Below are 24,695 nucleotides of genomic sequence, written 5' to 3' on the forward strand. Positions count from 1 at the left end.
ATGTTTCAGTGTAACTTTTTTTTTACTAACTTTGGATTGCTTTATGCTAGTAGCAGCAATTGTAGCAGATAATCTATTCATAATGATAAAGTGAGCAAATTTTGCAAACACAAAGTTGGGTGTGGAAAAGTACATAGCATATAGCTGCTACTTGGTCTGTTTATCTTTGTGAATCATCTGCACCAAATGCCAATAATTCTGCAGGGCACTGTATATACAGTTCAGTGAAGAAGTGCATTATTTTTATTTAGGCATTTAAAATAACAGCACACATTCTTCATTACGATTGAGAAAAGGTGGTGGATAGAGCTGAGCCTTGCAGAAACCAACACCCCCTGCTTCACTTAACTTACTTCGAGGCGTTACAGAATTAGCCTCAATAAGAGATCGTTGTGATGTTTCATTTAGGAAAACAAATGTTTGATTTATGATTTATCTTATGACTTTGTAATTGAGAGTGAAGCTCACTGTCATCTGAGTTTCACGTGAAGTCTAACCTAACGCTGTGGTTATGTCCGGATCAATCTCATTGTGCAAGCCCATGCTGAGAGGTTTCACGGATAAAAGTGCTATTATTCTGCTGACCTAATACCCTGTCTGTCAACCAATAAACAAAGATTATAATCTGGCAGCTCAGAGTGCACTAAGAACCTTTTGCTTGAGCAACACAATGATTGCATGTGTTTGTGAGTGTGGGAGAGAATGGGACGGGGAGAGAAGAAAGTGTGCACATTGCACATCTCAGCATCTTTAGTTAGAGTAGAGAGCACAGTGTCCAGAGTTCAGCCTGAACTCGCCAGCACCATGTAAGATTATGTGAGAGCACGGTGGCAGAACGAGGCATCTTGGTCCGCTTTGTGTGACCGTTCTGGCTGTATGTCTGGCTCTGGGTTTTGTTTTCCTCTCTGCAGGCTGGTTGGTTCATGTCAGAGATCATGGTTGCTTTGGCCTTTCCAGCTTCATTAAGGGCTCTGTGGTGTCTGAGTCACTGTGGTGCTTTCTCTCTCGTGGAGGCTCAACTTTGCTGCATCGTGTCCACGAGGGGGAGCGCATGTACCCACCTCTGGGAAGCGCAGGGTGATGGGAACCTGAGAATTAAACACACAGCGGCCTATTATAAAAACAAATGCAAAGTCTTTGCTGATAAAAAATACAGATGCAATGTTTTGCCTCATATGGAATCCAACATATCTGTCATGTTTGAGCTTAAAAATGCAACAGTCTTCATGTTGACGAGCATTTGTATAGATAGCTTTACACCTGCTCAAAAGATATTAGAAACTCAACACTACAGAAGCAACAGGAACCTTGCAGGATACAGCTGCTGCTTGTTTTTCCTCTCAGCCATGAAATCCTTTAATCCATGCTTGTACAAGCAGGCTGCACATATCAGCAGTGTATAAGTGGTCCAGTTTTTTGTTCTTTATAGACTATTGTGAAAACAATAACTGCACCTGTCAGGGTTGTTATACTGTTTTCCCTGTTTTAGCATTTTCTGTAATCCAATCAATTTGGAGTATTGCTTGTATCATTTTTTTTTCACTTTTGAATAAACTAATCAATAAAAAAAAATTGTATTACTGCTGCAACTCGCCTTTATATCAAGTTAGTTGTTTTTTAGTATTAGCCATACGAAGATGTTTCCATTTCACACCATTTGGTGGCGATGTTGCCCCTACTAGGAAGATAACAAAGCAGCATGGGAGACTGTTAAAGTGACAAAAAGCTGAAAACTGGCCATCTTTGATTTCATTTCATATTGATCTGACATGATTGATGGCGTTTCCCCTGGGTTTTAATTAGAGGGACAGCAACCTTCTGAGCACTGGAAAGAGTTTTGCTGACAAGCAGCTGATGATTGTTTGTTGTGTTCAAGTAGATCTATAAATGTTTGTCTAATAAGTCTGGTATATAAATATGTAATTGTGTAATACATGCACAGTAAATCTGATCTGCATTCCTTGTGTGCTTTGCTCAGAAGAAGCGGATGAAGATGAATACAGGAAAAAGCTGAAAGATACACAGAGAATAATGCAGAACAACGCTTCTTAAACACAAAATTCTCCTGCATGTGTGAAGGTACCAAGAAGGCAGCTGCAGCAAAACACTAAAATTGTACAGTTTGAGAGAATGGTTGGTTTTTTAAAGCCCTTAATGGTTTTTCGTTTGTTTGTTTTTTAAAAAACATTTAAAGGTTGAATTGCATTTAGTGAATCTTTTGACAAAACAAACAAACAAACAAACAAAATCACATATCCGTTTAAATTTGTATCATATTTGCTACAACAGGCATTTTGTGTATCAAATGATACATTTGGCTTTAAAGGGTTAATCCTCTGCTCGCTAATTCCAGCACAGCCCAACAGAGTTTGGGAACTAGGGCAAGAATTTATCAAAGATAATGATCTGTTATGTCATTTAAAGCACATGGCCTAGAGTTCAGCTCACTGGAATCTGACTGTGCAAATTTAAGACCGTGAATCTATGAAAAGGTGTTTACAAAATGGGTTGTAACATAAAAATGATCGCTGAATGGCAACAGACAGCAAGCTGCCATTGCACTGTGTGGATTTACAGGTAATACGTTTCGCATCTCAACCTGTGACTCACTGCAAATTTTGTGTCTTTGAGAGCAGAGGGGAAACGCCTCCTTTGACATGATTGATCTGGGTGTGGCATGCATAATTGGGATCGTCTGCACTGCAGCACATGAACATATCCTGGGGCCCTCTTGGTGTGTGGGGGGTGGGGTCCTATTATCACTCACAGTTTCTACAAAGGATCTGGCAATGACATGATCCCTAACTTCCATTCCACAAAATATTTAACCCACAGCTTTTAATACCATAATATGCAACAAAAATAATACAAATAGACACAATGTTTAATGATTTAATGTGCAGTAAAAGAATGATGGGAGGCCACAGCTATGCCTGTTGTTGTTTTCCAGAGATATGGGTAAACTTTATGCCTCATCAAGCTCAATTGAAAGAACAAAGAGCAAACCTGCTGGACATCAGGCTTTTGTTCATTGTCTCTGGCGCTGCTCTAGAACGTGACGCTTGATGAAACAGTAACTGTAGCTATGAAGCTGCTCAGCTGATCGTGTTTGGCAACATTCAAACTGAATGCTTAAAAGAACACACACGATAGATTGAAGTGAAAGAAAGCAGCTTTTGAATGTTGAAAAGGTAAACATACAAAGAAGACAGCAGAGAGAAGAAAACAAACATGCTGCAGACATACAATAGTCATATGAAAGAGGAGTTACACAGAACATGATAAGTGTTTAAATGCCTTTTGAAGGACCAGGCCTTCTTTCCAGCAGGGGGAAGTGAATTATTCAAGAACCTACATTTAGCTTGAACTCGGTCACCCATCTTTTGCTCCTCTCCTCTACTTTGCTTCCTTTAACTGCTTCCTTAGCTCCTACTTGCGCTCAGTAGTTTCCCATGGAGGCTTATGCTCAGGCAACATAGCTCAGTGCTACCTGACCCACATTTGCAATGCAAACTTCACCAGTAAAATTATTAAATCTAAGTCTCAATCTGAGGTCACCAGTGGCTTTATGGGGAAAACTTGGTCCACGTTTGCTCAGTCTCACAGCCTTTAGCGTGTTTTGTTTTGCCATATGTAACTGCATGCTTTCAGCAGGTTTGTTAACAATTTATTAAATTATAATTTGCATAAAACTACATGGCTGAATCATGAAGTTTTTAGGGAATCCATAAACAAATACACTGGTCCTCAAACTGGATGATTCCTACTATTGTCCTATTTGATTATGTCATGTTGTTTAAATATATATCTTTGAATCATTTAATAAAGTTATTCCTTATTAGAAGCTGTACTCTATTACCTTAGAGTAATTTAACCAATTTAACATTTTAGCTCATCTTTATGTGGTTAGTTTTCATACAAACTCACAAGAATAGCAGCTTGGTGCACTGTCCTATCTGCTGAGCTGGACACAACCCAATTTTTTATGACACCTGAAAGCATACAATACAAGCCTGAAACTGCACGAAACTGAAGCAGACATGGAGAGAGGCAGACAATGGGATTAGAGATAAAGATAACCTAGAGCACAGAAGAGAGGAGGACTGTGTGAAAGATTAAAAGAAACATTGCTACAAGCAGAGGTTTTTTTTTTTTTTTGAAGAAACACACTGCACAGAATGAAACAGTTTATTTTGGAAAGGTTAAAATCTTCAGACAAGTAGCGCCTACATTCTCAGACAGCTGAGCTATTTTTATTCATGATGATTATACAACTAAAAGGACACAAGTGAATGAGATGATTAGTTTAAAAATCATTTATTGTGTGCTAACATTTAATCATTGCTGGGATTCCTAATTGTTTGTATCATTAACAGCAGGATGCTGAGTGGCAGCCATAACAGCTGGTTGGATTCTCTAAATACTAAGGTGCTTTACTGCTTCCTTTATTGCCTCACCCAGTATAGGACACACTAGACCAGGGGTGGGCAATCTCAGTCCACGAGGGCCGGTGTCCCTGCAGGTTTTAGATGTGTCCTTGAACCAACACAGCTGATTTAAATGGCTAATTTAGCTCCTCAACATGTCCTGAAGTTCTCCAGAGGCCTGGTAACGAACTAATCATGTGATTCAGGTGTGTTGACCCAAGGTGAGATCTAAAACCTGCAGGACACCGGCCCTCATGGACTGAGATTGCCCACCCCTGCACTGGATGGTTCATAAAAATGACCAATAAACTGACTTGCTGATATGTTTTGAACCTTCTACAAGAGGCTGTTGCACCTGGTAAAACCCATTAAAAGATGAACTATGAACATCAAACTGCTGTAAAAATATGTAGATTTACATAAAATCTCTAAATCAAGATTATGAGATAAATTAATTGATCAAAGTATGTTCTATGGCTGTGGTTCCTTTACTAATGTCTATTATTGGTATTGCTCGCCTTTAAGGTTTCCAATAAGTAAAATTTGACAGGGATAGGCTCCAATTGGATAAATGATGGATGAAGGAAATTTTTCCTTCAGAGACTGAAGCAGGGATCTTAAAGGTTAAAATTCCCACTTTTCTAATTAAGTGATATTTTTTACCAAAGGTTCTCATTTATATGACTTGTATGAAGCAAGTCTCAGAGGATGCTGGGGCGAATTTAGCTGTTGTTTTGGTGTTAAGGTATCTAGCATGAGTGCGGTTAAATTCTCTTTCACATCTTTCCCTGATGTCATACAATCTTCCATCAAGGTCAAGGAAAAGCGTTTAGAAAAAGGAACTCATTTTTAGATGCCATGACACAATCTTAATGAGCAACAGCTGACAAGTTGCTTGGCTGCTCCTTCTCCTGCCTTTGCACTTTCGTCCTGCAAGCAGCTGTGGCCTTTTACTAACAAGAGGAAAGTTAGTTAGATAGTTCTGAAGAGGACAGCTAAAAGGATCATCAAATGTGATACACATGTAAATTTACCATCATTTAAATTTTACCCCCCAAATTTTAAATGCTGTGAACTTTCAGTGACTATAAGGATTATACAGGATTATCTTATATTCTTCTAACCACATGGATGTGTTCATTTTATGTATCTACCCATTTGATTTGAGTCAATGAATTTGAACAGTTTTCAAGTCCTTTTAGCTGATTTCAAAGAAGTGCACAACCATTTTATGTGTAAACATTAAAATACAAGTGGGTAACCACATGTGACTATTTTCTCTAATTCTACTCCACTAACTCTCCAGGTCTTAAGATATTAAAGTCAAAAGTGTATAGACGCAATTCTGCCCTGTCATACTTTTTCATTTGTGTTAGAGCACTATAATCAACTGATTTATAAGGACAATGTATCAAGTAGCAACATGAAGACAAAGTGACAATGCAAAAGGGTTGTTTGCATAAACCCATTGGATTATCACCTCAACCTGCAGCTATGCTCAGCTCTTCGAAGCTTCATAGTTTATTTGAGGTCACTGTTTTGCTGTCCAAGAGGGACCCGCAACTTACTATTGTGCCATTGTCAGCAGCAGCAGCAGGCAGCTATTTGTACAAATCTTCTACAATCCACTGTACTACACCCGTTCACCATTCAGCAGCAAACAGAAAACAACTGATACCATCCTAGGGCCTAGCTGAGACCTACAGCGGTACTAAATGAGAGTGATTATTAGACTTCAACAAAACTCTGAACAAACAATAAAGATCTGTAACAACTGGGTGTAAAAAATAAGATGATAATAATGTGTTTCCGTATAAAGCCTACAACCTGCTTCATCGTCAGTCAAAACATTAAAGTTAGATTCTGCTGTATAACAGCTGTGGCTGGCTGGTGGTTTTTTATTACTGTTTGGACCGGATCCAGATGTCCCCTGGAGTTTCTCCCTATGTGTGGAAGGCTGCTGTTACCTCAGCTGTCAATGTAGCTGAGAAGTGTCCACCTTTATTTGTTCTGGAAGATGCTGTAAAACCATGTGAAAGGAGTCTGATATGCTCACTTCTGACCAATGACTGAGGTGAATTGTTGAGGATATGTTAAACCAGTGGTTCCCAAACTTTTTTTGCTAGGCCCCCCTTTGTTTTACAAGAAAAATGTTCGCCCCCCTGCACAAACACATCCTCCAACCACACACACCCATATTTTGTTTCCAAACTCGATTGCGGTTTATTTCACACCTCAAACATTTAGTAAATAATTAAGCAAATACAAGTAAACTGCAATAAATTACAGGTAGTAATAAAATCCACTACTAACTCTTTTATGCTATAGCCACACCTACACGGGTATTTTTGAAAACGCAGCTGTTTCGTCCACATGTAAACGGTGTTTCGAATCACCGAAAACTGAGATTTTTTAAAACTCCTTACGTGTGAATGAGGAATACAGAGTTCGTCATGCAACATCAATGGCATGTGCCTTTTTTCACGTCAGGCTGTGTGCCACGTTATTGTTTACATGAGATGAATTACAGAATGGCAGATAGAGACAAAATACTGTTAATCTTACTATCTTCAGGTTTTACATGCTTACATATACACACGCAGTTACTGTCCCTCCATTTAGAAAGGCAGAGGCATCACGGTGTAATTATTTTACGTGTAGTTGTTTCAACATTGCCATCAATACATTTGTCTCTCTGTGCAAAATGGGTTCAAAAACATAAACAACAGTGGGATACCGAGAGCCCAGCGCTGCTCCCGACGCAGGGAAAACCAATTCTGCAGGGGAGACCTACCTTGGCACTTGTGCAGGTGAAGCCAAAGGGAAGATATGCTTCACCATATTTTCTAGTCTTTGGCTTGGAAGGAAGTTGGTTTGGAAACATATTTGGAGATACTTCATCTCCTGCTTTGCGTTTGTGTGGGAGCCCCATCAAAAACCTGTCCACTATGCTAGCAGTGCCCAAGTACTCTTTTTTTGTTTTGTTTTGTTTTCCATACCGTGCCCCCCCTGCAATGGCTCTGCGCCCCACACTTTGGGAACCTCTGTGTTAAACTAAGCGCTACTGTTTTTGCCACTGTTATCGACTTAGCCTATGTTAGCTGCTGCTTGCTGGCATTAGTGAAACTGTCTTTGAACTAGATGTAGCATCATTTGACTCTGATGCTTAGTAAATAAACTCTCATGAGATGTACTGTAATCAAACTGTTTATCAGAGGGAAAGTGATTTTTAAGCCACCTGAAGCTAATGTTACCTAGCTTAATGTTAGCTTATAACCAACTGTTGTTGCTGTTTAGTCAGCTCTTGTCAGCTGTCCCAAGAAGGGAAGGTCACATATGTAAGCTGCTGCCAATTAGTAACTGTGACAACATCAAGAATAAATAAATCCAAAATAAATTTATGGACATTTTCATGTGTTAGAGTCTTGACTACAGTGCAGGAGAAAAGGCTTGAGGTGGGAAGAAAGAGAACATTTTATTAAGAAGCTGGTAAAAAGCTCACTCCTTCTCAGTTTGGACCTCTTCTTTAAGAATAAAACATAGCTCTGTTTTAGTAACCACTCTAATGTTAAGCTTAAGTGTACATGGGAAGGAGAACTAGGAATTCGAATACATGAGGAGTCTTGGGAACAGGCTATAGCGAGGGTACGATCTTCCACCTCCTGTGCTCGTCTTGGACTTATTCAATTTAAGGTCATACACAGGGTGCATTTCTCTAAGTCTAGACTTTCTGAATATATATATATATATATATATATATATATATATATATATATATTATAATATATATATATATATTTTTATATATATATATATATATATATATATATATATATATATATGATATATAAAGTTTATTTCGGTAACTGCAAGTACTGTTGTTTTCTTTTTTCAATAAAAATATTAAAAAAAAAAAACATAGCTCTGGTCCTTCACATCTTGACTCTGAAAGGTGCTGAAGGCATTAAATATCCTTCCACAGCACACCAAAATCTATGGCTTCTTTTCTCTGGCTTTGCTGTACTACGTATGTGGCCGGCCTCTTGCCACATACATTAAACTCCACTGGGAGATCTCCTTCCTGGCCATTGTATTCAAACATGGCAACTTCAACAAACTGCAAACCCAAACCTATGTATTTTTAATAGATTAACTATAAGTTTAAGATGGTGCATCAGTTTTTTTTGGATGATGCAATTACACAATATTATATGCATATTTATTATTACAGCATCCTCTTTTTTTCTATTAAAAGCCTAAATAAATTACTGAAATTACTAAATTATTAAATTTTTTCCATCTAGCTGAGTTGCTACAGTGAACCATGAGAATACAGTTATCAGCATACCATTACATACAGCACATAAAACAGAGTGGATTTACTAAAAACAAAGGAAAAGTCTATTTTTGGACATAAGATGTCCCTGCAGTAACCACTGTATCTCAAATTTAAATAAATGACTACAGAGCTGGAGGCAGCAGTATATAGCACAGATCCCACTGGGGCTATAACTCACACTTAACACACTGTGTCATGATATAGAACAGTAGCAATAAACAGAAAATAAAAATGAAAGAGGTTAATGCTGTTACTGTAGGTGCCTATAAGAGTGTACATGTCATATCATCACCAGCACTGCTGTGTTATGGTGGATTCAAACAGGGTCAGCACTTTATGCTAATATGTGTTCAACCTTCTTTTAGGTACTCTTGGACAAACAAAGAATGAACGCCCCACTGTCCATGGAGCGAAAATAGACTGCTAATGTTTATATCAGACTTTTAAATCTTAAGCTGACAAAAACCCATAGTGCATGTTGAGACGCTCAGAGGACAAAGTTGACTTTGCATGTGCAGCACGCTGCTACCTATGGTGTTTTTTTGTTTGTTTTTTGCACAACAGCTTTTTTGCACCTGCTGCTATGACAGCGAACCGTCTCACCTCTTTAATACGCACAAACCCCATATGCTGTATTTGACTAATTTGGCTGATGCGGGGTTGAAGTGATGCAGCTCCAGCCCTTAATCACTATAATCAATATGAAATTCTTTCCTCTCACTGTTAGGCGACGTAAAAATGGAAATTAACCAAGTTAAACTGCCCCTTTTACTTAACCACTGTGACACTGTGAAATATGTTTTTAATGAGTCTGTGAAGGAGTCACATGATATTTCAAATCGTTACAGCTCAGCAGGCTGTTTTAGGACCCTGCTGAGCCATAATGATTTGAATCTGTCTCTTGCACACACACGGTCGTGTTTCCATTACTTCAGAGGACTTTACATTGACTCGCATTCAGTTCCTGGAGACAAAGGCCTGTTTACTGCTTGCATTGACCTAATCTTACTCTACCCTTATATCAGGTCTTACAGTACTAACACTGATCGATTGATTTTGTTGGGGCTTGTTGATGTCAGATCAACAATGTTACTGCGTAAACAGGCGCATGTCCCCACAAAATGAGTAACACAAATACACATTCTGTCTCTCTTACGCACACCCTCCACCCCCACAAAATGATTGCTTCTTTACTTTTTACACCCACAGTTACTAATCTGGGAAATGCTTCCCTCGGCAATCAAGCTACAGGGAAAAGAGTTGCAAAAAAGTTTTGCGCCTTGCATAAATTAAAATCTGTCCATGGAGTACAAGATATCTTAAGGAGATTGCAGAATGAGGATAATCAGTTTTTGTATGTGCCGTTGTCTCAGCAAACCTTGAGGAAATATAACATATGGTGCAAAAGTCTTGAGCCAACTCTCATTTCAGGGGAATGGGGAGTGCAGAAGTACAGTCTATGAGGCAAAACAGCATTTGTACAAATCTAACACACTTGAACCTTGATTTAACATGACCATCTTTACTCTTCAACACAGTCTGAACACTCCTAGGTAAGGTTTCTTGTAATTTCTCTTTGGAATCAATGTCATGCTGAAATATGAAACTGCTGCCACTCAGATCCTTTACAGATGATATTGAATATTAGATCAAAATGTGATGGTTCTTTTAACCACTGGTGGAAATGCAGTCCCAAACAATGACAGCACCTCCACCATGTTATACAGGTGGCTGTAGACACTCACTGTTGGATCTCTCACTTGACTGCTTCAGACATATTGATAACAATTTCATATTTGGATTCCTCACCCCATCAGACCTGGATTTCCAGTCCAGTTCTTGTATTATTGGCATACCTCATACCTTTCCCCCTGTTTCCCTTCCTAAAGAATGGTTTTTGGATAGTTACCATTCCACTGAGAGCATTTCTGGAAAAGCTTCATTGAATAGTAGATGGATCAGCTGTAGGGCCATGTTTCTCTCAGTCTTTGCTGGATTTCCCATCATGTTTCTTAAAGACACAACTTTCAAATAATGTTCATCTGCCTTAAATAGTTTCTTTAGACCTGCCACTTCTTCTTTGGCCCTCCACTTGTCTAATTCCCTAAACATTTTGAAAGGACACACCGCACATCGTGTTGAGATATGCCAACATGGTCAGGTACAACGAATGTTCTGAAAATTAGTGAAAAAGCAACTCAAAAATAAATAAATAAATTGAGAGACCTTGAGACAGGCGGCACAACTATTGCTCAAGAAAACTTTATAGAATTACAATAAAGTCTGTTTCATCAAAGGCAAATATAAATAAATGAGGGGTGACTTGTACACTCCTGTAATAGTCCTGGTTCTCTTTACTTTCATGTTTTAATGATCAGTGTTTATTGCAACATATATATCTAATCTCAGAAATCCTTACCTGCTGGGGACTCATTGTGGTTTTCCTCATCAGAGTCAGCGAAAACTTCAGCCAGCTCCTGGTCAGACATATCGGTAAGTTCAGTGAGATCCAAGAGGTCAAAGTGCACCTCTAAAGAAGAGACACTGCTCAACGGTTCTATGAAGCAGAGAAATAAAAGAGTCCTTTTAGTCTGGAGAGAAAATGGGAGATTAAAATCACTCATTTTTGCTCACAGTGCAGAAAAAAGTGTCTCTTTCAAAGAAGTAGGAGATAAACTGCATATATTTCAACAGCTCAAGTAAGGAGCTCTTGAATCTATTGTACTGATAATCAGATCGATACCTGGCTTTTGCAGTGCTATTGTAAAATCGATTTCTTTTCTGCTCCTGCATCCACTTTAATCTGTACAACTTGTACAGTGCTCTCTATTACAGAAGCATTTCACATACTGTACATTTCCTTAAATCTGTGTCTGATTTTGATGCTTCATTCAGTGAATTCCTCTCTCACCATGACGCCCCTCGTGTTGACTCAGGAGCTTACTGAAGAAATGAAACAAGAGCTCTGTAGAGATGAAAATAGCCAGATCTTCATTTTTTTTCTCTTGGGTGTGTTGCACCTGTTCTTTTCTCCACAAGCTTGTGATTCTTCAGCAGGCCATTTCGTCCGCTGCTGCACAGAACCGGGTGGTATTAACGTACACGGGGTGTGCATCCAAACGCCTGACTCAGCTTTCCAGTCAAAGTGCCTCCAAAGGTGAGATTTTAATGTAATGTATGCAAAGTCAGATTTATTCAGAGATCTAAATAATCTTTGCATAAAGTGCACCAAGAGAACATCTGCTTGTCTCAGCATTACCCAAGTTAGGAAACAATTAGATGTAATTGAGCAGGACTAATCTAACAGTATAGTGAGAAAGAGGTCTCTGGTGAGGCAGACTGACGTGTGCTTGCATTTCCTTATCAATCAGTGGGTGCTAGCCTTACATGCAAAGTCCTGACTAAAGCACATCATTGGCTGGTTGTAGCGTGACTTGTAAAAAAACGATGGGCTCCATGACAGGTTGTTATTATCCCGTGCTGTTTGCGTGCTGTTTTCCAGGCAGTTTAAGGCACTGTCTCAGGCTGAAGCAGCTGAAGAAGCAGAGCCCACTCTCCTCCTGCTGCTCCTTGTCTGCTGCTATATTTCATTTAATTCATCATGGTCCTGATAGAGCACATATTGATTTTTAAAAGACTATTTATTATGCCAGGGAAGTAGCTGTGTCATTTTTAAGATATAAGAGAAACACTCAGCAGAAATCCCAAGAGGAATGAAACAGGAAGCTGTGACAAAGAGAATATAAATATAAGTAACTGAATATAGTAGACATTTGAAATATATTAAGGATTCAGCTAGCCAGCTTCCATTATCACTCCATTAACCACCACAGTACATATAATTAAAACAGCCACAGAAAGACTCAGCAGAGAGCTCTCAGAACTTCATATCCAAAGCTTGAAGGTCTCTATTTCTGCTGTCTGGGATTGGTTTTAAAGAAGCACTAAAACATACAATAACTGTTTAAAAAAAATCATAAAAGTTCTTTTTTTCATGTCTTTAGGTTGATTCTTGTGCATGTTTCTGAATATATATTATGTTTTCTGCAGGCAGAAAGGTGCTTGCTACAGTTATCAGTATTTTTAACTGCATTTTGGGAGGTAAAAAACTAAGGCAGTGAAACATGAAGAAAACTGTGGGGGAGGAGATGAAGAAAGATGAGGGAGAGGCAGGGCGATGGGAGAAGAGGGAGCGTTAGGTAAGGAGCTAAATCTAAAATAATAAAATGGGTATGGCGAAGAAAGAGACAAGAGGGGGAAATGAGGCAGTATGTGAAACAACACAATACCTCTTTGTAAGTTCTGTCATTATTTTCAGCTGATAAGGGTTATTCCCTTTCTATTGCGCTTGCTTTTAACCGCCTCTCCCCCATCTCTTCTTTTTCCCTTTTCCACACCCTTTCTCCTTGAATAATTGATCAGTCGGTTTCCAGTCCCAGACAGACACGCTGAAACAACTGCCTCCAGTTCAAAAGCCAATCAGTGGCACTCTGAGAAGTCAGTGGGGAGAGGGGGAGGACAAAAAGCAAAGACTCCTGTGCATACAGCAGATGTAAGAGACGACCATTTCTTGGCCGGTGGCCCGCACATTCACTTTCATTCATTTTGTCTCCTTCTTCACTAATACTATATTTTTTCATCACATGCTTGCAGTCCATGTGTGCAAAACAAAAGTCCCCTGATTTCAATAGAACCTCGCATTTAAAAGTCTCATTTACTTCAAGACAACATGACTATTCAGTATTCTCATTTTTCCTTTTTCTTTCCTCTCTTTACAAGTATAAATGTACAGATAGGTTCAAATGGAAGAGCAAAAATAGGGAGAATGGATAAGAGGGAGGGTTTCACATTTGGGAGAAGGGATCAGAGAGTGGAATGGATGCGCCGTGCATCTTGGATCTGTATAATCCCCTTTCTTTCCTAGCCTATCAGGGCTCTGAGGTCATCAGTTCAGCCTGAGCAGATTGTAATAATGACTGAGACCAATGAAGTGAATAAGACTGACACCAGGCTAAGCTATTGAGATGTATATATTAAACAAAGAGTGTCAAAAATTTCTATCATGTATATAATGCATTCTTTTTAACGGATCTGAATGTTATTGATAAACATGGCCTAATGTTGTTTACTTATTTTCTGTTGGATTGCTTGTTAATGAATAAATGAGGTGTAATTGCTACACACATAGCAAGAAGAGTGCTTCGCTAGGGGATGAAATCCAAATTAAAACACGCTGGAAACACAGGAAAAAGAGCTAAAATACCTCATCGAAACGATTCAAACGCCGGCCTCTGCAATAGCCCACACAACCAGAGTAAACCAACATTTGCCTACATTTATCTAAATATCTTTTCCTTACAGGATGTTTTAATTTGAAGGACACAAGCTGAATTAAAATCCTAATTAAAATTCCTTTGATCTTACCCACTTTCTCCTATTAAAGAAACTGATAGTATGGGCGGTTGCCATAAATGTTTTATTTCTTTCCATCCATGCAATCAGAGTGCAATTGGTTTACAGTGCGGCTTTCTTTGGCTTTGTATTTATTTGTGGATGTACTGCAGGGTTTTTTTTTCTTACCACCTTAGTTCCTGCAAACCAAATGATCTTTTCTGGGATATTAAGATGTTTGATTTTTTGAGGCTGAGCCTAAAAATAAGCCTTGCAGATGACTCAGGAGCAAACTGCAGCTCTAGGAGATTATTTGTTTCTGTGCCATTTTTGGATGACGTCGTGTTCTTTAGCACTTTAGCGTTAATGAATGACTCTCACTGATCAGAAGGGTAATCTCGTTCAAATCAGACTCTAAATGTTTTGGAAACATTTCAAACCACCGGTCTAGGTTTCACTCTCTCTCCATAGACTCTCTTGCCATAGACTATTAAGCTGAGCTGCCAGGTAGCACGATTATGTCGTGGGTTACTTTAAATCAGAGAGACACCGAAATTGGCCTGTGGATGAGGTGTCTCCTTGAAAAAGAGTTCAGTTTGTGAAGCAGAAAAAGGCTGCCTTGTCATCCATTTAGCTCCTGTATTCGTCTCTGTGCTTTTGTGCCTTGGGAGTCTGGCACTTACAGAGAAGCCTCTGTATGAGACTGATGCACAATGGGTCTGTTCAGTCGAGGCTGTGGTGCTTTGTGAATGTTGGACCAGAATACGTAAAACAGGCAGTAGTAAATCCAAAGGGATCCATATACCTGGACTTGACTAAAGAATGCTTGTATAATCCATAATTACATGTGTGAAGTATGTATTAGAGCTCCACAGATATGTTAGTATGGGATTGTTATTGTGTTATGATATCAATCCGTGACCGGCACTGATAAAATACATTTTCACAGAAGAATATCCTCTTCCGTCATTACTTATTTTCTTCATTAGAGACTAATGATCAGGTATCTTGCTCAAGGCCTTTCCCATTTATAATTAGCCTGTAACACCTCTTTACTGCCAATGAATATTCATCACTATTTCATTTTGCTAACATAACCCACTCTTTATACTATCGCTTGTACTCACGTCTCTTCTCGTTGATGTGCAGCAGGCTAGCAGTGTGCCCTGACAAGCTGCCCTCCTCCTCTGCTAATGGGTGCTGAAACAGCTCCTTGGACAGGTCACCTGAGCTGGAGGGCTTCAGCAGCTTCTGGATGTCTTTATTGGGCTCTGTCATCCGATGAAAACCCAGAAAAGGAGATTGAGCATAAAAGAGAGAATTAAAAGGAAAGCTAAGGAATTTTAAGCCTCAGGTAAATATTAGGTATGCTTTATTGTTGCTAATCAAATGCAATTTAAGGCAACACAATAATGCAGAGAAGATGTTGAGTAATGAAATGAAACAAAGTACTCAGAAATTTTCCAGAACTGAAAGAACTTATTATTTGCTCCCATGTTTGCCATGTTTAGTGATAATCCTCCTTGTATAACCACTATTATGTGTTTTCCAAATCAGACACCAGCTGGCCATTAATCCCAAGCTACCTGCGTCACCTTATAACGCTCAAGCATCTCAGCTGCTTGTCTTTTTGTTATATAATGCAAAAAGTTCTTCACAACATCTATGCAGCCTACGCATCAGTGTCAGTTTAGTGTTTAATGGTACATGTCTGTCATACACAGTTAGATGCATACATTTGTGTATAACCACATATACACCACTCTGTGTACCACCACAGTGTTATTTAAACCAAACAGTCACAATTTGATTAAAGTCAGTTTTTCAGCTTTAATTCAAGGAGTTTAACAAAAATAATTAATTGCTTAGGAAATCAGTGACTTTTATGCACAATCTTCCAACTGAAAGTAATTGGACAACTGAGTGAACTGGACAAGCAGTTTAATGAGGTCTGTTCCTTTATTATTTCTTGACATATTAAGCTGATAGAATATATCGGACTGATTCCAATTGTTTTACTCGCACTTGTTAGGGTTGTTTATTGTTTTTGGGATGGCGGATTGGCCAAATCAACAATCTGCTACATTGTTAAAAGGAAGGAATGAACAGGTCAGTTCATCAACACCAAAAGGCCTGAACGATCAAAGAAGTGAAAGAGCACTAAATTGCACATTGATTGAATTATCTCCACCTTCACACCTTCACAACATTTAAGCAAGTTGAGAAAATGTCTACAAGAATCTGCACAGTCCTGGAAAAATTTCGTTGAAATTATTAACTTATATCGGAATGATGGAGAATATCGAGAAGGAAAGAAAGAGCTCGTGAGCTGAAGTATAACACATTATCTGCCAAGTATGGTGGAGGCAGTATTTATAGGCAGTATGGCATTTTCATCTATGGCTGAAGGCAGAGAATCCACAAACAAGGAACAGCTGAAGATGGCTACAGTAAAAGCCCAACACAGCATTTCAAGAAAAGAAAAACAGCATCTGGTGATGTCCATGGGCTACAGACTTCAAGTAGTCATTGATTGCAAAAAAATATTTATCCAGCTATTAAAATGAATATTCTCATATTTAACATTTCTCCAATGTTGCCATACTGTAGTTCAATATCCAAAAATGTGGAACTACGTATCTATAAGAATGGTTATAATTCCTAAGCAGTTAATGCAATACTTTTGTTAAACCTCTTGAATTAAAGCATGTGTGGTTCCTTTCAGTGAGATTGGTGTTGGCTTTTTACAGATCCCTAATTCATCGTTTCTGCTTTACAGTATAGTCACTATTACAAAAGATAATGCATTCTAACAGCCCGGTCATGTTCCCAAAAACATCTCAAACATCTATTGAAAACAGTTCACAGAGGCCATTAACAAAATCTGAAAATAGTAGAGACTTAAAATAGCATTCTTCCACACTCAGAAGGATGCATAAAATCTAAATTGGTTAAACTTGATCAAGGTTAAATTTTCACCTGTTTGACAGAGCTGAAAGCACAATGCAGTATGTGAGGAGACTAAATGAGGTAAGCTGCACATTTAGTGACAGGAATAGAGAGCGTAACCAGTATTCCAGACACCGGTGGGAGTTTAAAATTATACAATAGTTTTATCAGATAAGTAAACTTTCTGATCACCACTACTGTCATCTGGGTAAGCTCTTCCTTCAGATCGGTGTGCATATATTATTCTAAGTTGTAACCCAAAACATGTTTTGTGAAGTCACAGTGACCTTGAACACCTAAAAAATCAACTCCCCCGACATACTGCGTCGTGAGATTGCGACAGCTGATGTTGCCAAGGAGACATTAACCATACATTTGAAAGTAAGGGGAAAAAAGCTGAAAAGAAGAGTCATTTGTTTATGGCGCAACATGTAGCAATAACTTTGGCTGCATTTGATGATAAGATGCAGAACAGATGCAACTGTGGGAGTACAGCAGCTTCCTGGTGGGCCTCACCAGATGGTCTGTACCATTTCTGCTTGCAGTATGTTCAGACTTTGGAATTTCTTATTTCAGATGAAAAAATATGTTATTTTCATTTTATTGGATTTTCATTGCAACCTAAGACGCAAAGTGTTTATCGCCAGCTATTGATTAATTTCCCCAGTGAGGAACCACACAAACTGAAACACTACACATTTACCCCTGTTGTTATAATGAAATGTTTGCTCAATATTTTGACTATAAACAGCTCTGGTTTCTATTTCCTTCAACGAACATTTGTTTCCATCCATCCATCCATAAGGAAATGTTGCCTTTTAGATAGAAGATACATGTAAGACACCAACAAATACATGTGTGTGTATGTATAGGCTTGCATTTAGCATTGTAGTTGAAAATGACTGTCTCCAAGATGCAATATTAATCAGTAACAGCTGAAAAGGTCTTTATTGGAAGTCACAGTATTCTTTGCATATACAGTTAGGCACTTTGCACAGATGGTCTGATCTAGCCACCAACTGCTACAATGTCTGTGAAGAAGCCCGAGTAAATAATGACAATGTAAGTCAGTGCTGTTAAAAGACAGCCAGTCATACATGTGCCCTTTTTCAGGATGCCACTGACCCTGTCTTGAGCTGTCAGCCATGACTGTCTATGAATCAGCTAACCCGAGACATGCAGACAGATGGTGGGAGATGTAGAAACAGAGCGAGGGAGGTTGGTGGGATGGTGTGCTGTACGACTGCCAAAAGTTGAATCAAATTCACAGCCTCGGTGTAATAAATCAGTTGCTGTTTGACTGTGTTGCACTGGCAGGAAAAGTTAACATGGTCTATGACCTTGCCAGGTCATTGTGCTTGCTAATTTCTCTCTGTCTTACATCCCATATATGCTCTACTCATATTTTACGCTACACCCGCAGTGGCAGATTTATATAAACATTACTCCCACGGGGAAGTGATTATACAGAGGATGATGAATATTTGGCTGAATTGAGAACACAGTTAACATGGTTTACAGTGTTTTTAATGCAGTTTCTTTTAACATTATTTCTCATCCTTATAGATAAGACAAAGGCCTTTTTTAATAAGCTGTTACTGTTCTTAATTCAGAATCTCCCTTCATTCAAAGCAGTTGCTGTGTTTGCCACATGATGCCATCAAAAGGTCATGCTTTGTGACCCACTTCTGTGATACATCACAGTAATGATGTTCACTCTAATTCAATCACATCTTAATGGACAAATATGATCATTATTTGTAGTGGGCAGGTAGCTCTGGCAGATAGCATGAACATGCACTGCTGAGATAAAAACAGTGGTACAGGGATCAAGGCCATTGCAGGAAATGGCATTTTCCATTTAAAATGTAATTTCATTCAGTACTGCTGAAAATGCTCTTATAGTGATATACTTTTACTTAGTGGACCACAGTGGATAATAAATCAAACAATCAAGAAGTGATTGAAGTGTAAATTTTAAGCTTCAATTCAGAGTCTCAAAAGCAATAAACTGACTGAGAGAAAAAGTTTCATGGACAAGTGAGGCCTGTTCCTTTGCAATTCCATGACAAACAGATAAAATATAGGGAGGAGAAACCCCTTACAACATCTAGTCAAGCCAAGGACGCTCTTGAGGATGCAGGTGTATCATTGTCAAAGGCTACAATCAAGCGATGCCTTTATGAAAGCAACCACAGGGTTTATAACAAAGTTCAAACCACTGGTTACACTTAAGAACAGAGAGGTCAGATTCAGTTGTGTCAGAAATCAACAGATGAAACCAAGACTCACTTGAATCAGTATAATGTAAAAGCATGGAGAAGGAGAGAAACACCTCATGAACAGAAGTATACCACATCATCTGTCAAACATGGTGGATGTAGAGTTATGGGAACGGGCCACTGGTGTTTACTGCTGATAGAAGTAGCACAAAGTACCAGGATGAATTGTAAGGTGTACAGGGCTATACTTTCTGCTTAGATAAAAACAAAACAAAACACTCCAACACTTTTCCTGGCTGCAAAAGCAACCCAGGAGTTTTTCAAGACAAAGAAATATGATATTCTTCAATTCAGAATATCCTTATATATTCACACAACTGAGCACGTCTTTCAGTCCCTGAAAGCACAGACCCTCAAATAAGCAGCAGCTGCCGGTGGTAACAGTAAGGGTCTGGCAACATTGGTTCTAAACTTCAGGGAGTCAATTACTGCAAAAGATTTTCCTTCACTTATTAAAAACAGTCCTTACATGTTATGTTAGTTTGTCCAACTACTTTTGAGCTTATTAAAATTGGGGACTATGACCCTCCAATAGAAAAAAACAAAACAAAAAAATAATCCTCAATGGAATACCTTAATCAAATCCGTTCATTTCAAGCTGAAAGTCTCATCATGTTTGTTTGATTTAAAATCCATTGTGGTTGTGTACAGAGACAAAATTAACAAAATGATGTCATGTCCAAATATTTATATACCTGACTGTATATTATCAAATTACCGGATTTTTATATTTTAAAAGAATATTTTAACAAAGTTGCCTGAAAGAATCATCAGAAATTATTATATGTATGATGAAACAAGGACTTTATAAAGTTCATTCATTAAGGACATACATAATGTATGAAAATAGGGCCCATGGACTTTCACAAAATCAGACACTAAGGAGAAACCAACTTCCAAAAAATTTTAATTACTTGTGGGACATACTAAAACCGAGCAATATACACTGACAGCTACAGACACATTATCGTATATTATGTGCAAAAATATTACGGCTCTAAATAGTAAAGCTTTCCTCGATTTCTCCAGGGTTCCACTATAAAAGCGATACTGAAATTTATAGAGCAACACTGCCTGTCGCTCTTCATACATTATGAGAAGTATTCTGTAGTTTTACATTTAGTAAAGTTAATTAGTCCCACGAGGAGACTTGATTTAGGACTTCATCCCATCACCCCTGTGAACGTACTGGCACTGAAGCCCAACTCAGTGGGTCCACGCAGCGGAGGCTTCTCTGGATGGCCTTTACGCAAAGGCCATATGCCTCTACTATTGTTCTGTAATTTTCAATCAGAGCAGCTTCAGCATGGTTGACCTACAGTGAGCATTAACCTGTACAATTAAACAATAGATTAAACACGAAGCAGTGAACCCCCTACTGCTGGACGCCGGGGTGATGAGAATGAGCAGAAGGGTCACTCCTGTATATAAACCTCACGCACTATTTCAGTGATTAACTCTTTACACCAGAAGAGTTGCTCACTCGTGAGATACAAGCATTAATCAGAGAGATCGGGCTCCGGGCATGTAGCAAGTCCCCAACTGCACACGTCATGAATGTACGAGGAAACAGGACAGGCAGGTTTTCCACAGCACAAGTCAATCAGAACAGGAAAAAAAGACACTCGGCCGTGACCAACCCGCTATAGCACTGAAAAGAGCAAAAATAGAAAATGGCTCTTACCTGGGCTCCCCGCCCCTCCCTGTGCCTCCATGCAGCTCAGCGGAGAGTGTCCTGCGGTTCACCACACCAGCATCAGAGAGTGGGGGAGACAAATGGGAAGAAAGGGAGAGGCAAGGAGTGAGAGAGAGAGAGAGAGAGAGAGAGAGAGAGAGAGTCTCGTGTGGGTATATAATAGAGTAAGGGGTGGGTGGACACAGCAGACCTAAGCTTCCACCTGCCTGTCCCTCCTTCCTTTTTGTCCGCTGTTGTTCTAGATTTCCCAAACAGGTGATCTCGCCTTTTCCTCTGGCACAGTCCACGTGCCCCGATCTGCCATCAGCGCTGTCTGAGCGCTGCACCGCTTCACAGAGCGAGTCCAACACAGGGAGGGTGGTCTGGGAACAGCGACATCGCAGTGAATTTCCAAGCCACTTGCTTTAGTAAATGCAGCATTGTGAGGCTTGGCTGGGTATGTACAGAATAGACAGGGAGAGAGAGGGAGGGAGGGCTGAGTTGGCAGTGGGCCCAGACTGAGAGGGAGAGAAAGAGAGAGGGGGTATCAGGGAGGGTTATGGACCAGTGTAGTGGGGGACAAGCTGCGAGTGTGAATGAGTGTGCAGGAGTGTGCAAATGCATTGATGTGACACAACAATTTGTGGATTGCAGGCACTTTGTTGAGCCAGATAATGTGCAGGTCAGACTTAAAGCAGAATACATTTTGTGTGTGATACTTGACAGAAGTATGAATCCCATGCCTTCAAAAATAGTGTTTCTTTCTCTTGAGGCAAATAACCTGGTGGATGTCGCTCTCTAGTGGCAGGATATGATGTATTCAGGTGATCTGTTAGGTTTACCGTCCAGGTTTACATCACACAAAACCAGACTTTGAAATCAACAGCACAGGGGAAGCACAGCACACCTTCTCTTTAGAGGCTAGACTCTGGCATATTATTACTGTATTGAGGACACTTCAAACTTAACAACCACAGCAAACACGTTCAGACTGACTTTGCACCTCCAACCACTCAAAACCATCCAGGTAACACAACCCTGTGTTTCCTGTTATTCCCATGTACTGCATCACATTGAGGGAACTAATTATGTTAATGTGCATTTAAAAGGAACAATTCATATTCGTTAATATGTGCCTCTTATGAGTCTTGATATGTACACACTTGAACACTTTGGCTAAAGAGAGAAACTATCATGTGAACTTTATAATCAGTCGGTTATCTAAAGTCAGAATGTGAGCACTGGTATTTAAACATGTAACACAATAATTTGATCCTGAAATATTTGAAGTTAGAACTTTAATAGATTCAATAAAACTATTTTAAAATGTTTTTCTCACTGTTCTTAGATCATGGGTCACATTTGATATGATTAGCACTTTTACAATTCTTTCTTCTGCTCGTAAAGACATTATTATAACAGGCTTTTAGAAATGGCTGCAAACTGATGTACCTAATGTTGCTTTAATGGAAGGTGTACAACTTATATAACCTGAATGCACGAAGAGGTTAATATTGTCAGTACTGTTTCTCCTTTACTAATAGTTCATAACTTGTAGTTTTAAACATTTCAAAAGCTTACCACTGATTATTTCTTATTCTGATTTCTGATTATTAAGTTTACAAGGTATGAGGGCAGACTTTTTTTTAGGGCCTTTATAACCTTAACTAAAGCATTATCAAAATAAGATTTAATAAAATTATTTATCCACAGATTACACACCATGCAAGACTGGGCATTTCCAAATAATAAGAGATATTTTTTAGTTGTTGTTTGCATTTCTCACTTTTGTTTCTCCACACAGTGATTACATACTAAACAATGTATATGTAAATTATTAAAATTCCCTTTATTTACAGTTTTTAGTCAGTCAAATGCAAATATGACAGATCCCACTGGATAACAGAGGCATATGCAAATATTTAATGGTGATAAAGAAGGCTAAAATGGTGCAGCGAATATGCTCCTGACTTATTTCATCAGTCCCACTATATTATTATATTAGATTATGACATGTAAATAATGATTACTAAAACAGGTGTCACACACACACACACACACACACACACATATATGTGTGTGTGTATGTATATGTATATATATACACATGTATGTATGTATGTATACATGTATGTATGTATACATACATGTATGTATGTATACATACATGTATGTATGTATACATACATGTATGTATGTATAAATAAAAGGTGTCAAAGCATGTAAACTATAGATTTTTTTTTTCGTGCATTTTACATCTATGACATCCAAAGACCTGCAGGTGGTGCTCCAGTTTAAATATGGTACAGTAAAATTTGATAACTATGAAAGAAGACAGAGCTGTTTGTTTGCATTTACAATGCCTTAATAAGTGGAAACATATTAACAAAGTAAAACCTGACATAGATAATATAAGAGGGTTTTAAACAGAGACCCCTTGATGCTGTAGAGTCTGGGTTACGTTAATATTATTTCCTTTCTCCTTTAGTTTAATTTCTCAAAAAAGTCTTAATGGATCAAAAATTTAGGAGGTAAACTACAAGCCATAATAGCCAGGAACTGAGATTTTAAACAGTTTTCACCAGCACATCTTAACAATTACTTCGTCATTAAGTTTTTCAGATTATTTCCTGTTTCCTGCAAGATTGCTGTTATCACAGCTTGTCATTCGTGACAATCAGTTGCTGTTAAAGCGCACACTGAAGCCACAACCCTATCCTGCCTGTTTTTACTCCATAACAGATGCTGAAGTGGCCCTTTCCTTACACAGACAATAGTGCTCTGGAACCCTGCAATTTAATTTTTCTGGCCACCTTAAAGAATTTGCACCAGCCCATCCTGTCTTAATTTTTTTGTGTTAAGAAACAAACAAACAAACAAACAAACAGAAAAGAAAAACACAGAAAAGAAACAAAAGAACAAAAAACAAAACAAGAAAAATATAACAACTCATAACATATTTTTTATTTTGATGATATGGGCACTAACACATCAGTCCAGTGCTTGGGTGAGAAGTGTTGCCTGCAAAGCAAAATCAATACCATATAATTCACAGAGTTTCCATTAAACCATTTAGTGACCCCATTCCTAACAAATGAAAGTGGGTATTTTCAGTCATTTTCATCCTACTGTTGGAGGATATTTTGTGTCCCACCCATGAATTTGAAAAATAATCCATGCTAAAGCATCTGTTGTGTAAACTACACCTGTCCTGAGACATAATGTAAACCTAGTTGTTGAAAAAGTGGTTCCAAAATAATGTTAAAACATGCAAAATATCTCTTGATTGTCTTCCAATTGTAAAATAATGTTTAAAAGGAAATGATTATCTTACAAAAAAATGGAAGAAAAAACCAGTGGCATACTCTTTTAATTTGGCTCATATAACTGACAAAGCTTTGACTGCCATTTTCCACACGCATCATTTGCTGTCACTATAAAAATGCATTTTGTTGTAAGGCATAAAGATCAAAATTTTAACAAAAAAGGTTTGAAATAATTGACTTCACACGTGTCGATAGTAAGAAAAATGAGCTTTTTCTCGACTGTATTTTCTGTATTTAGAGAAGCGCGAGTGTTCTGCTTATCAGACTACGGTTGCCTAGAAGTTCAAAACCACCTTTCCCTTTCGC

The 24,695-nt window shown here is 38.6% G+C and overlaps 1 protein-coding gene across 1 annotated transcript; it reads right to left on the minus strand.

Annotated features, from left to right (window-relative positions):
- Nucleotides 1–215: 215 nt before the first annotated feature.
- On the minus strand, nucleotides 216–21,523 carry dbndd1 (dysbindin domain containing 1). Its single transcript, XM_005915181.3, has 4 exons — nucleotides 21,073–21,523; nucleotides 15,285–15,428; nucleotides 11,186–11,323; nucleotides 216–1,088 (listed from the first exon to the last, which is right to left on the minus strand). Exons 1-4 carry the CDS (start codon nucleotides 21,101–21,103, stop codon nucleotides 934–936), a joined length of 468 nt encoding a protein of 155 aa, XP_005915243.1. The 5' UTR covers nucleotides 21,104–21,523; the 3' UTR covers nucleotides 216–933.
- Between the last annotated feature and the right edge of the window lie 3,172 nt (nucleotides 21,524–24,695).

This window comes from Haplochromis burtoni, unplaced genomic scaffold (assembly GCF_018398535.1).
Source record: "Haplochromis burtoni strain Fernald_Lab_line unplaced genomic scaffold, NCSU_Asbu1 Contig_11, whole genome shotgun sequence".
In the NCBI taxonomy this organism is placed as follows: domain Eukaryota; kingdom Metazoa; phylum Chordata; class Actinopteri; order Cichliformes; family Cichlidae; genus Haplochromis; species Haplochromis burtoni.